The sequence below is a fragment of the Engystomops pustulosus genome, chromosome 10 (assembly GCF_040894005.1).
Source record: "Engystomops pustulosus chromosome 10, aEngPut4.maternal, whole genome shotgun sequence".
In the NCBI taxonomy this organism is placed as follows: domain Eukaryota; kingdom Metazoa; phylum Chordata; class Amphibia; order Anura; family Leptodactylidae; genus Engystomops; species Engystomops pustulosus.
Window position 1 is genome coordinate 35,002,776 of NC_092420.1, and position 14,914 is coordinate 35,017,689.

Sequence of the window (14,914 nt, forward strand, 5' to 3'; positions counted from 1 at the left end):
ACATAAAATAACTGGTGGCTAAGTGAGCTGTCTAATCCTTTGAGTTGTTTAGGCCAATAAAGACATTGCTGATACCGAGGTGGGAACGGGTACTTGGGAGACTTTAAATTTGCTTCTGCAAAGCAGACATGGATCTTAAAGGCGAGGCAGTAACTAGGAGGAGCTTCCTACCTCCTCAAAAATATTAGATATATGAATACTGCTACCACTGTAGATACACCCATGCTTAAAGGGATTTGCCCACGAGAGAAAGTTCTCAAATCTTAATCCCATAGTGATACTAACATGATAATGATAAATTTTAACCACTTACTTTGCAACTTTACTCTGTTTTTGCTGCTTTTTTTCCTATCGCTGCATCAGGTGCCCAGTCAAAGATTCAGATCCTCACAGGACAACCTGCACAACCATAGTCAGAATGGGGGAGATTTATCACTAGGCAGTTCCTTGGGACAGTTCTATGTCTTTGGAGCTCCCCTTCTTGCCAGATTCATTAATGTGGCTTTGGCCCTTTCATAAAAAATTTTATGCCCAACTTGTGTCTGGGATTTTTCTTTCAAAATGTTGCAAAAAAGGTGCAAAAGTGCATCAAAAGTCTAAGCACAAACACCAGCAGGTGACTGGAGTGACTATGCAACTTTTATACGCCAAAAAAGTCCAGCAAAACCAATGATAAATCTCCCCCAATACTGTAGGCTTATTGTCGTATCGTGTGGAAACCAAGTTACACATAAGAAGAATTGATTGAGATAAAATGATCTGTGATCCACTTGTTTTTTTTTTAATAACTTCAAATTACAAAGTGTTTTTTTTTTTATTTTGAATGTAATTAAGAATTTTGCCTTTGTGGGAATACCCCTTTAAAGACATTTAAAAAAAGAAAGAAAATTATGAAGGAAAAGATATCATATATATTTGATTAATTAAAAGGTCTAATGAAAGACGAAGGGCTAGAAAAAACATACCGTATATACTCGAGTATAAGCCGATCCGAGTATAAGCCGAGACCCCTAATTTCAACACAAAAAACTGGGAAAACCTAATGACTCGAGTATAAGCCGAGGGTGGGAAATGCATTGGTTACAGCCTCCCAGTATATAGTCTGCCAGCCCCTGTAGCATACAGCCTGCCCAACCCCTGTAGTAGAAAAAAAAAATAACACTGTAATCATCTTTCCGACGTCCCCCATAGGTCCTCTTCTGTCTCAGACAGAAGAGGACCTACGGGTCACGTCAGAAAGGTGAGTTTTGTCTTTATTTTTTTAGTTGACTCGAGTATAAGCCGAGGGTGGGAAATGCATTGGTTACAGCCTCCCAGTATATAGTCTGCCAGCCCCTGTAGCATACAGCCTGCCCAACCCCTGTAGTAGAAAAAAAAAATAACACTGTAATCATCTTTCCGACGTCCCCCATAGGTCCTCTTCTGTCTCAGACAGAAGAGGACCTACGGGTCACGTCAGAAAGGTGAGTTTTGTCTTTATTTTTTTAGTTGACTCGAGTATAAGCCGAGTTAGGGTTTTTGAGCACAAATTTTGTGCTGAAAAACTAGGTTTATACTCGAGTATATAAGGTATGTTCCCTCAGAATTAGATGCAGAGTCTGAATCGCCTTCTTGAATCTTCTCTTTTAATGAAAATCTAGATGAGGGCCTGTCCGGTGAACAATCTCAATTAGAAAAGTACCTTTTGTCTAATGATGACTTGGATATATCATTGAAAGCCATCAGAGATACCTTACACATGGAGGGGGGGGGAGCTGAGGGGGGACCTGAAGGTGAACTCTGGCAGACCTGAACGGGGAAGCGACACAAGTAGGAAATCGGGCGCACAATCTTCTTGAATCGCGGCAGATGTGCAGATTTCAGGCAGACATTTTGAAATTGGGATCGCGCAGGACCGGGTAAGTAAATGTGCCCCGATGTGTCAAACAATTTTAAAATAGACTTTAATTCAACCTGTTTGAATCATATATCTGGAATAACAGTGGTAAAAATGAAGAACCTTCATGGCTGAAGGATCCCATGGATTGAAAGACAGATTGGGGAAGATTCATTATGTCTTATCGGACTGTTTTCTGGAGCAGAAGGCACCTTATACCCCCTCTCTGCCAGTTTACATAAGGACAGAAGGGGTGGTTTAGAAAACCAAAAGAGGGCTGGAACGGCGCTATTCGGACAAGGATCTTCAAGAGGGTTAAAATGCTTTATTCCATAGTAGACGCGTTTCGGGCTAATCAGCCCTTCTTCAAGTACAATTGGATAAAATATGAGGTGATTTTCAGCGGCAGCTTAATCCGCCAAATTAAGGATTTCTAAACCACCCCTTCTGTCTATTGGATCACTGGTTTAACTTAGGTTAAACACCAGCACTCTGAAGGGCAGCTTCCGGATACTTTATAAGCGCATTAACCTTATAATAAGGTGAGCACACCTCTAGGGGGGTGGGTCACTTCCTACATACCCCCTTTATTTTCTGCGTGGTTCCATTGGATACCATACGTACCTCTTTCTCCTTATCCTCACAGCATCACACGAGGCGCCGTCCTCTTGTTTGCCTTTGTTTTGTTTTTTTCCCCCTACTTTTAGTTTACATAAGGAGGTCTCAATCACCAGTGCAAGTCCAGCTACAATCCTGGAATATAAGTACATTTTTCACAGTCATGCTGTTATTGACAACTGAAACGGAGGTATGGTTGCACAGATTTGCACTGTGCTAGCTTACAGTGTCTGCAGCTTTGTATGGCCACAATTGCTCCCTTTAATGACACGGATCCGCTATCCATAGATAAATAAATATTCCCCGTGGGATAAATAATATCATACAGTTCATAAATTATAAAGACAATTGAACAATTAAGATTATGATACACACTTAACATATGGTGCCTGAAGCATGAGAAGTTTATGGGGTATGAACAAAACATGTGAAATATAGTACGAAGAGAAAAAGGTAAAATCATCACATTTTGGTTCCAAAAATACAATATTCTGATACTGTAATTAAATCCAGAAAACAGACGGGTTCTCTTCTAAGTTTACTATGCTTTATTAAAAATCCATTTCTTTGATGTTTGGCCTAAAACACATACACCAATTTTAGCCAGACGTAGCCACGTTATCAACTTTACTGAGAAATACTAGATGCAGATGACTTTCCAGGTGACTTTAATAAAGCTTGTAACATTTTGAAGGGAACCTGTCAATTCTGTGAGTCCTGTGAGGCAGGGGTCCATTGTAGTCATTAAATGTGTCCCATCCCCACCCTGCTTCTGATTTTGTTTTCTCCCTTTTAGGCCTCATGCACATGACCCTGTGCTTTTGTCTTCAGCTAGCACCACAAACTTCAGGTGATTTGTACCCACATCGTCTTGTATTGGGCATATTCATGTTGCGGTGCATGCACCACTTTAATGGAAACATGCAGACTGCCTGCACCACAAAAGATGGAGCAAGTCCTATTCCTGCCTGTCTGTGAAGGGAAGGGGGGAAGTCGCTTCCTATATCAGGAGAGCAACTGTATGTCAGCAGCCATTAAATAGGCATCAACCTTAGGCCCCAGTTCGCTCTGTTTGGTCTTCAGTTATTTGCATTGGTTATTGTGAGTCAAAACCAGGTGTGGTTGGACACACAGAACAAGTGTAAGTCTTTGCAGCAAGTCTACAGAAGTAATCTACACTGTAGATCAAAAACCTCTCGAACAGTGGTTTACAAAATTATCAAATTTTTATTAAAAAGTGATAATTAAAATACAAATGATTGTAGAACAGAAAAATTTTAACTAAATCATCTAAAGGTTACAATAGTCACCAATCAGTAGGAAATGTGCAGGCATTTGCTTTGCATAACTTTAGCACATCTGTGGCCACAGGACATCACTAGTTGCTCACATTTCTCTGGTGGGATTTCATTCCATTCTTCTTCCAGTCTCTTCCACAGTTCTTTGATGTTGTGGGTTTCTTGGCCATAACTTTGTCAAGTATTTTCCTGAGGTTTTCTATTAGATCAGGATCGTGTGCAAGCCATTTCATTGTTTCAATGTTTTTGTTTCAAGGAGCTGCTTTACCAATTTGACTGTGTGATAGGCGGCATTGTGCTGCATGAAAATTGCTTTCTGAACCTAAGGGGGAAAAAAGGTGTTGTAGCCGTATGAAAGTTCCAACTCCTGCTGCAGAAAACATTCTCCAAACCAACACACTTCCTCCAACACCTTTCACTGATGTCTTTACATACTTTGGGTTCAGTCATTCCCCTTTTTGTCTACAAACATAATGTTTCCCATCAGATCCAAATAAATTAAAGTTGCTTTCATCACTAAATTGAAATGTGTCCACACAACATGATAATGAAGCTCTGTCACTTCTATGGCTCGCTCAGCGCTTCTCCAAGAACGTGAGTTTTTCTCTGCATGAGAGGATGATGTAATCCATGGCTTGTGCCTGAATGCAGAATAATCAATTGCTGCACCATCCCCCAGCTGCTGTCTATGAGTGATGCAGCTCAGGTTGATTAGTCATACTTGAATAACCTCCATTTGTAATTACAAGCTCAGTGTCTAATGTGTTGATTTAGGCAGCTAGTCTGACCCAACTTTCCCACGGTACTGAATGTTATAATTGTTTTTTTTTTCAGCAAAAAAACCTGGTGATAATTTCTTTAAAGTTACTTGACCACCAATGTCAGGGAAATCTGACTCTTCTCACCCTGACTCATTATCACATGAGGTGAGTCAAGTTTAGTGGTTGCAGGGGTAGTGTCATTTCAGAAGCCCAATCTTCTGTTCTATAGCACCTACAAATATTCTTTGTGTCATATGAACACCTTCACGCACCAGGATGAATTATATCATCCTCGTGCTGCTTGGAGTGTATGGAGAGAGATCCCAGGCCAAGCTCTCTCCATACAGCTATAATACAGCTGACACCCGCCTGTTACTGCCAGCCCAGTGCAAACACCATCCGCAGCAGTTAACCTGTTAAGCCGCGGTAAAACCCGACCACGGCCCCTAACTTGCCATTACATTGGCTCTGTTATCTTGGATGGTCGATCGCCGCCCCCCCTCCCTCCCGGTGACATTATCTGAGGCTGGTGATCGGTTGCCATGGCAGTCAGTCTCATTGAGACTCCTTGTCCTTTCCACATGTAATTATCTCTAATAGCCAGCAGATGGCAGGCTATTAGAAATCATCAGTAGTATTGATATACACTCACCGGCCACTTTATTAGGTACACCATGCTAGTAACGGGTTGGACCCCCTTTTGCCTTCAGAACTGCCTCAATTCTTCATGGCATAGATTCAACAAGGTGCTGGAAGCATTCCTCAGAGATTTTGGTCCATATTGACGTGATGGCATCACACAGTTGCCGCAGATTTGTCGGCTGCACATCCATGATGCAAATCTCCCATTCCACCACATCCCAAAGATGCTCTATTGGATTGAGATCTGGTGACTGTGGAGGCCATTTGAGTACAGTGAACTCATTGTCATGTTCAAGAAACCAGTCTGAGATGATTCCAGCTTTATGACATGGCGCATTATCCTGCTGAAAGTAGCCATCAGTTGTTGGGTACATTGTGGTCATAAAGGGATGGACATGGTCAGCTACAATACTCAGGTAGGCTGTGGCGTTGCAACGATGCTCTATTGGTACCAAGGGGCCCAAAGAATGCCAAGAAAATATTCCCCACACCATGACACCACCACCACCAGCCTGAACCGTTGATACAAGGCAGGATGGATCCATGCTTTCATGTTGTTGACGCCAAATTCTGACCCTACCATCCGAATGTCGCAGCAAAAATCGAGACTCATCAGACCAGGCAACGTTTTTCCAATCTTCTACTGTCCAATTTCGATGAGCTTGTGCAAATTGTAGCCTCAGTTTCCTGTTCTTAGCTGAAAGGAGTGGCACCCGGTGTGGTCTTCTGCTGCTGTAGCCCATCTGCCTCAAAGTTCGATGTACTGTGCGTTCAGAGATGCTCTTTTGCTTACCTTGGTTGTAACGGGTGGCGATTTGAGTCACTGTTGCCTTTCTATCAGCTTGAACCAGTCTGCCCATTCTCCTCTGACCTCTGGCATCAACAAGGCATTTCCGCCCACAGAACTGCCGCTCACTGGATGTTTTTTCTTTTTCGGACCATTCTCTGTAAACCCTAGAGATGGTTGTGCGTGAAAATCCCAGTAGATCAGCAGTTTCTGAAATACTCAGACCAGCCCTTCTGGTACCAACAACCATGCCACGTTCAAAGGCACTCATATCACCTTTCTTCCCCATACTGATGCTCGGTTTGAACTGCAGGAGATTGTCTTGACCATGTCTACATGCCTAAATGCACTGAGTTGCCGCCATGTGATTGGCTGATTAGAAATTAAGTGTTAACGAGCAGTTGGACAGGTGTACCTAATAAAGTGGCCGGTGAGTGTATACTGCAATACAGTAGTATTAGCAATCAGACCCTGCAGGGCTACAGTACCCTGAAAGGTCTGACTTAATGGTAAAAAAATGTGCTTAAAAAGTTATATAAAAAAAATAGTAAAAAAGAAGTAAAAGTTTAAATCTCCCCCATTTCCCTACATCAAATATAAAAGTAAATAAACAGTAAGAATCATAAACATGTTTGTTATCATGGCATCCCAAAATGTCCGATCTATCAAAATATAATAACGATTATTCCCAGCGTTTAACCCCGTAACGGAAAAATGTGTCCAAAGTGGATTGTGCCTCTTTTTTGCCATTTTGAAAAATATAAAAAGTTCTATAAAAAGTGTTCAAAAGGCTGTACAGTCCTCAAAATGGTAGCATTAAAAATGTCATCAAAAGTCGCAAAAAGTGACACCACCCACAGCTCTGTACACTGAAGTATAAAAAAAAAGTTATTAGCGCCAGTAGACGCCAAAAATAAAGTTTTTTGGGGGGGGGGGTTGTACAGGATGTTTTGATTTTTGTAACTGTATGAAAACATTATAAAACCTATACAAATTTGGTATCCCTGTGATCGCACCGACCAAAATAGACGTGTTATTTAGGGTGCACATTGAGAGCCGCAATGCATTTTTTCACCAATTTCTCTGCATTTGGAATTTTTTTTCCCCACTTCCCAGTACATGACATGGAATATTAAATACCATCACTATGAAGTGCAATTTGTTATGCAGAAAACAAGCCATCATAGAGCTCTTTACATGGAAATATAAAAAATGTATGGATTTTTGAATGTGTGTTGTGTGAAAAATATAAGCACAAAAAAAGAAAAAGGGCCTGGTCATTAGGGGGTTAAAAATATAAATCCCATGAAGCTTATGGTTCATCTGTTTATCTATGAGCTACAGAACTCGATGTGCAGACAGTTAAAAAAAAATGGGCAGGAACTTGATCTTTCTTTTCTGTAGCTTGCAACTATGGCCCAAATGTATTACAAGTGGTGAAAACTGCTTCTGTGCAGCTTGCCTCACTAATGTGCAAGTTGCGCCCGATAATTCAATAGTGGCACGCAGTGTTTGACTATGTTTTGCAGTGCCATTTGCACCAGATAATTAATGTGTGAAGCAATTGGCACTGCAAAACATAGTGAAAACTGGCACTGGTAGAATGATATATCTGTGTTTAGCTTCCCGTTTGTCCAGTTCTGCTGCTCACAAAGCCATAAACCTGATGGAATCTGAAGGATGAGGTCTCTACCGATGTGTGACGTATATGTAGGTGACACGTTGGCTGCGGGTGTATGGAGAGGGATCACGGGCCTATTCCAGTAATACCCGCGATCGGTGTAGCTGGGTGCTCCAATACTTATTCCCCTATTTATTTATAGTTGTAGCCTAGAAAACCTATTTGGGATGTTCTAATAACTGTAGTGTAAGGTACATGCTGGAGATAGCAGAGAGCTGTGCTTGTCATTTTCTGGCATCCCTCCCATAGACAATAAAGCGTCAGGATGGAGAGAATAGAACCAATTAGAAGGGACAGGACTCGGTCTCAAAATAGCAATGATGATGATGGACCATGGTTGTAGTGTTTGGTGCCCCATGATCAGATTGCAATGATTGGGGATAACAATTAATCTTGGTACAGCCCCTTTACCAGTATGACAAACATTTCTGGATATGATGTTCTTTTACGTATTTTAGTTGTTGCATTTATTTTGCTACTTGTCCTGACACGTTGCAGTTTCCAGTGAGATGAATGTGTTTCCTTGTCTGATGATACACATAATGATAAAAAGTATAAGATCCCTGCAGGGGAGATTACTGAGAGACTTTTTAATGTCCATATAACATCATACCTGAACATCTGTTCAACGCTCAATGAAAACTTGTTTCATAAGAATGTATTCTTCAAGTCTATGAAAAGTGGCATCTCTAAAGAGGCTACACTGCCCCCTGCTGCTATTGTACAATACTGCGTGTAACAGGAGTTTCCAAATCACATCACATTTATATGTAAGTCATAGAAATTACCTTATGTAATAGGCTCATACACGTCAATATTTGTTTTTTTTTATTTTGTGGGGTTTTTGTTATGTTTTGTTTTGTCAATGTTGTTTTTCGTTTATGAGAAAAACATGTTTCTGTTCTCCTTTGTCTGGTATTGCAGCACTGGTGACTACTTCAGCTCAAAGTCTACTTGAATAACACAAAGCCTTATGAGCTATATGCTCCCTATACAGAGGCATGCACTGTCATATTAATAAGTGTGAGCCCATAGAAATTAATGGGAACATGTGGTATCCGCTGAAACACTGGCTCACACATGTCCCCAAATAACGTTCTTGTGCATGAGGTTATACACAGATCTGCCCCTGTGGCATCACCCTTCAGGTTATTCGAGGTTCCTGTATTCAATTGACCCTTTATATTTGGGCTAGGATCTTGATTTATATTTCAATAATCCATCTGTGAGGAATGTGTTATTAATTATCACTGATGTTCCTGCTCATTAAAAAAACATTTGTGTTTCTGATTAGGACACATATCCACTTGCTGTAGGACTTCCACTGGGATCTACTGCAGATTACATGGTTCTGATGAACCCAGACCTCCCTGGGTATGTATAATTTGTATTTTTTATTACCTGATATTGTTTTTTGCACCAAAAAATGTGTCTTGTCCAGTAGAAATGGCTGTATATATATATTGTTGAAATATACCTCTTTTCATCAAGTTTGGTTGCAATTTTGTCATTGATCAACACAGCAGGGTCAATTTATTACATTCAATATTTATCTCCATTGGTCATCATTCAGATCTTCTATAGGCATGATCTATATACAAATTACTATATAATATTCCCAATATCCCAAATTTAATGCTGCCTATGTGTACACCAACAATATAGTGACAATTCCTCATAAGGAAAAGAGAGAAGGAATATGGGGAAGAAAAATGGCAGGCTAAAACGTAACTGTAATTGTAGCTAAATAAAATCATATAGACTAACATGTATATAAAAAATCCTAACTGGGGCAAGATGAGGAATGCTAATAACCTTGTTCTATTACCTTGTGCACTGTCCCTGATTCTAGCACTAATAAGAGAGATCGTACTTTGGATCTTATTACCCCATACACATAGAGAATGGGGTACCACAGTGCTGGTTATAAGACTATGCAGCATTGACTACTAATTGATGATAAATAATTACGAAGATTGACAGTCTAGGTAGAAAAACTTCAAACTTCCAATACCAAGCATGGACATTTCTCTGCTGTAGAGGACAAAGTGTATGGCAAAGCTTCATCATTCTCCATTGTAGAGTTTATGTCCAAACTTATTAGGACTTCTAGCAATCCACTTCACAACAACCATCTTGGCTCAACTATTCAAAAATTACAATGTAAAATTTATTTTACTGAGGGTCTGCTGTCATATTTAAACCAATCACCTAAAAGACATTAACAAAACCTATTCATAATAACCCCAGCTTCTCTTCACTATGACCCCAATGCTGTGCATTGCTAATCTTGACATGCCGGGATCAACTAGAAAAGAAAGTTTGGTGCTTCGGGATGCTAATTATGCCCTTGCCTACTAGGAGCAGGGGCGCATCACCCATCAGGCGAGTTGAGAAACTTGCTTTGGGCAGCGCCCCCTGGTGGACGATAGAGGGCGGCAGAATCCTAGAGGAGTCGGACACTGTATGAGCTTGGTAAGCCAGGATATGCCGCCTTAAAATAACTATGACCTACAGAGCCAACATAGCTCCACCTCTACAGCTCTACTGCCTGATAGTGATGTAATATATTCGCTCTGCCTGATAGCGATGCAATATATGAGCTCTGCCTGATACCAGTATACTGTGTGCTCTGCCTGATAGCGATGTAATATATGTGCTCTGCCTGAGTTGGATATAATAATTCCTTCATTTATATAGTGCACACAGATTATACAGCGCTGCACAGAGTTTGCCAAATCGGTCCCTGTACCCGATGGGGCTCACAACCTAATCAACCTACCAGTATGGTTTTGGATCTAGTGATCCTCAGACGGTTAGGGTGCGTTCATAAGTGACATTTTTGGATGTGTTTTTAAATGCATCCCAGAAATCCATGCGTCTGAAACACATTTTTACATGTTACCATGTGTTTAGCTGGTTTGAAAGCGTTTCTCTTCATTGTTAAAACATCTGTTAACATTTTCACAGCTGCTTACACTTCCAGCAATGATGTAAATCGCTTTCAAACCAGCTAAACGCTTGGTAAAAATGCATTCATTTCAGAGATGCGTTTAAAAACACACTGCATCGCAAATGCTATGTGTGAATGCACCCTCATGGCTACGTTTTTTTGTTTCCTGTGTCTTGTGTTTCCATGTCCCCTGTCTCCACGATGCATTTATAAATTTTTTAAGAAGATGAGTTAAACATGAATTTTTAACAGATTGAATACCGTATATACTCGAGTATAAGCCGACCTGAGTATAAGCCGAGACCCCTTATTTTACCAACAAAAACTGGGAAAAACTACTGACTTGAGTATAAGCCGAGGGTGGGAAATGCATTGGTCAACCCCCCATTAGTATACAGCCTGCCAGCCCCCAGTAGTATACAGCCTGCCAGCCCCCAGAAGAATACAGCCTGCCAGCCCCCATGTAGTATTTAGCAGCCCCTAGTAATATACAGCAGCCCCTAGTAGTATACCTCAGCCCCTAGTATACAGCAAGCCCCTAGTAGTATATAGCAAGCCCCTAGTAATATACAGCAGCCTGCCACCACGGCCCTTAATAAAATAAACTTAAATACTCACCCTCCGATGTCAGCGCGGCTCCCCGATGTCAGCGCGCCCCGTCTTCTTTCTTCTCCGCGGCTCCCCTTCTCTCTTCTCTCTTCCGGCATGGACGCGGCCATGTTTTCTTCTAGCAGGCGCATACTATGACGCGTCCGCTGCTGACGTCATACTATGCGCGGCCATGAAGAAAACATGGCCGCATCCATGCCGGAAGAAAGAAGAAGAGCCGCGGAGAAGAAAGAAGACAGGACGCGCTGACATCGGGGACATCGGGGAGCCGCGCTGTCGGAGGGTGAGTATTTAAGTTTATTTTTTTTAACTGGGTAATTTTTTTTTTAATAATAGACTCGTGTATAAGCCGAGGGGACGTTTTTCAGCACATTTTTTGTGCTGAAAAACTTTGCTTATACACGAGTATATACGGTACTTCATTTACCTGAGCTGCACTCCACTTGCCTTCTTTTATGTGAAACGCCATACTAGAACCTTTGTTGTTGTCCACATCCTGCACATTATACTTATACTTGATAAAGCACATATACCATGCAAACACTATACAGATACTCACATACACTGTTTATATACAAGCTACAGTCAGTCATAGCTACAGCCTCCTCTCTCTGCAGGAGCTTGGTCTGACCTGTTGTTCATCCCGGTGGACTCCTCATCAGGTATATGACTTCTCCCAGCCATGACTTATCGGTGCAGAATTTGCCACCAAAGTGTCTTCTGCTCCTTGCATCAAATCTCCCCACTAAGACCCTAAAAATACCACAGCCACTTACAGTATAGCATCCCCCACTTTGCTTGTAGAGAACACAAAAGTCTCACAACTGACCACACTGTCCTCCAGCTACGTATATTAACTAATACACTATGACCCCTCAATATGTACTATATAATAGTGTATACTATATTCCCTGAATAAATGATTATATAATTAAGCCCAGGTGCCTGGGGTTTTGTAGCTTCCGCTTCTACTCAGACATCTATTGAAAAACGCAGGTGGACACAATGGGGCAGATTTATCAAGCTGTCTGAAAGTCAGAATATTTCCAGTTGCCCATGGCAACCAATCACAGCTCCCCTTTAAAATATTCATGAGCACTGGTGAAATGAAAGCTGAGCTGTGATTGGTTACCATGGGCAACTGGAAATATTCTGACTTTCAGACTGCTTGATAAATCTGCCCCAATGACATCATTGCTCCGGTGTGTCTCATAGACAAGCCACAGGTCGACATATCTGTGACAGCAGCCTCTCTTATAATAAACTGTACATGTGACGCACACATAGACTATGCTATACTAGACTGGGGTGTGACCACCTTCTTGAATGATGGAGGGAACCCGCACCACCTATGGGCACTGTCACAGCATCCACAATCTTTACACCCCAGGTAATCTGGAGTAAATACGAGAGCATGGAGATGGATTCATTTAAGTATCAGGAAATCCTAGAAGTCTGACAACTGTGCTACACTGGACCTTCCAACAAGACGGTGATCTCAAAAATGCTTATTTCTGAAGAAGTCTTGGAAAATTCTGAAGTAGCTATCCCAAATTGAAAGCACATAAAAAAGTGGTGGGCTTTGAAGGCAAAGGTTGTATTTGCAACCCCAAGAATATTGTTGAGCTGAAGGCCTTAGAAATGCTGTAAGAAGCCATTTGTGGCTTGCACTGAATGGGCTAAATAAATCATGGTATGCCATTGCCATTAATGGGGACATATATATAGAGCCATTCAGAATGTTCCTATTTGTTTAAACTGCTGAAGGTGATTGTGCTAATATATGTAATTTCATTGGATTAAATCATTTTCATTGGACTGTATTGTCACAGTCCTCTATGGAAAGTGGATTTTGTTGTGTTCGTCATTCTCTACTCTTGCTGAATTGTTTAAAGGTTGACATAACATCATTTTTTTTCTTGGTACAGGTGTGAATTGATACTTGTATGGAAAATAGAAATAAATGAAGATGGATCAGTGACACCAGTCTTGGATTTATTGCCCAAGATACCAGAACAAGGTAGAGATACTCATTTCTGAGAAATGTTTCACCTTGATTAAAAAAAAAGTTAAGTGGAAATGCTGTGAATATCCATAGAATAAGGAAAATATCACAATATGAAAAATAAGGTTTCATTAAATGGGTTCTCTTGGTTTAACATCCCCCTCACATTATGGGTAAAACTATGTATAGCTTATATCGGGGCTTTAATAAACAGCCACTAGTGTTAATAATATTCCCATTATCTTCAATGCAAAAGTAAGACTTTTATACTCACATTCACTATTGTATAGCGGGGCACAACAAACTACAGACAGCCTGCTGTTCAAGTCTTTATTGGAATGGTTGTTGCAGAAATAAACAGTAGGTCCAGATTTTTTATTTGTATTTGAAAATGATAACTTGGAAAACCCCTTTAACACTTGAATAATATATTGTGCAGCAATCACCCTCGATAAAACTGGATTGGTGGAAAAAGCGGGCATCAGCTTCAAAACTCTGCTCAAAACCTTTGGCCTCCAAGCAACCATTGAGAACATCATTCACTCATTCTGCCTGAAGAAGAGCAACGAATAGAAGAAAGATCTCACAATGTTTTATTCAATATGAACCTTTTAGTTGCATGCACTTAATAAACCATATTCACAAGTCCTCTTCTATGTACAGTAAATACGGCACATTGTACATCATTAACCAAGACATGGAAATGAAATACAACCTTTAAATACAAACAAGGGAAAATACAGAAAAGCAAAATCCAAGTTAACTCTACATGGTTTATAGATCAGCAGAAAATGTACTCTTCAAACACATTCCTGGTAACAGTTATTATATTAGGTTCGTAGTTACTGATATGTATACTGTATATGGGCTGTGGGGTACATAAAGGGATTTCATGGGAGGTTCTACTTGCAAATTTTGTAAACAGGATAACTGTCAATCAACGGGAAAAATGTTCCTCTGTGAAGATAACTTCACATACGTGCGACTGGTGCAGTGTATTCGCATAGAGCACTCACATCAGAAGGCATTTATCACTGGACGTACACCGCACTATAAATCCTACTGTTGGCAACCTGCCAGTCTAACACATAGGGGCACATTTACTTACCCGGTCCCGATCCAGATTCCCGATCCAGACTGTCCGACGAGGATGAACTCTGCCACGATTCATAAAGATCGTGCCCCCGATTTCCTGCATGTATCGCTTCCCTGATCAGGTCCGCCGAAGTTCACCTTCTTCTTCCCAGTGTATGCAAGTGCATGGCTTGCGACACAATTTTTAAGTTAAATCCCACGTTTTGTCTGAATCTATCAAATCGCATGAAAGCCAGATGAAAAAACCCCTTTTAAATCCCTGTCCCAGCGGCACAAAACAGAAATCGTCAGGATGTCCGACGAAAGTGCGGTCTGCGGGGCCCTTTGTCTATGGGGCTCATTTACTACTGCTCACAATCCTACCTAATGATAAATCTCCCCCAAGGTCTCTATTTAATTCAATTAAATAATATTTTGCCCGGCCCCGGATTTGAACCTACAACCTCCACACTCCACCTGCAATCGAGATAAAAAGCCTCTATCCACTAGACTATGGAAGAATTTCATGTAACCAAGAGGTTCACTGGAACATAGGCTGAATACACTAGTATAGAGAGAGAACATACAAATTCTTTACAGATGTTGACCT

At 40.9% G+C, this 14,914-nt stretch overlaps 1 protein-coding gene across 7 annotated transcripts in view; it reads left to right on the forward strand.

Moving 5' to 3' along the window:
* Positions 1–13,879, forward strand: part of CENPP (centromere protein P) — a 169,710-nt gene extending 155,831 nt beyond the window's left edge. For 6 of the 7 annotated variants that reach the window (XM_072128263.1, XM_072128264.1, XM_072128265.1 and 3 more), the window contains exons 7-9: positions 8,958–9,037; positions 13,154–13,245; positions 13,670–13,879. In XM_072128263.1, coding sequence (XP_071984364.1) covers positions 8,958–9,037; positions 13,154–13,245; positions 13,670–13,803 — 306 coding nt within the window. In that variant the 3' untranslated portion in view covers positions 13,804–13,879. Of the gene's footprint in view, positions 1–4,626; positions 4,719–8,957; positions 9,038–13,153; positions 13,246–13,669 lie in introns of those variants that run through there. The other variant, XR_011850380.1, reaches the window with a different exon arrangement.
* The last annotated feature ends 1,035 nt before the right edge of the window (positions 13,880–14,914 follow it).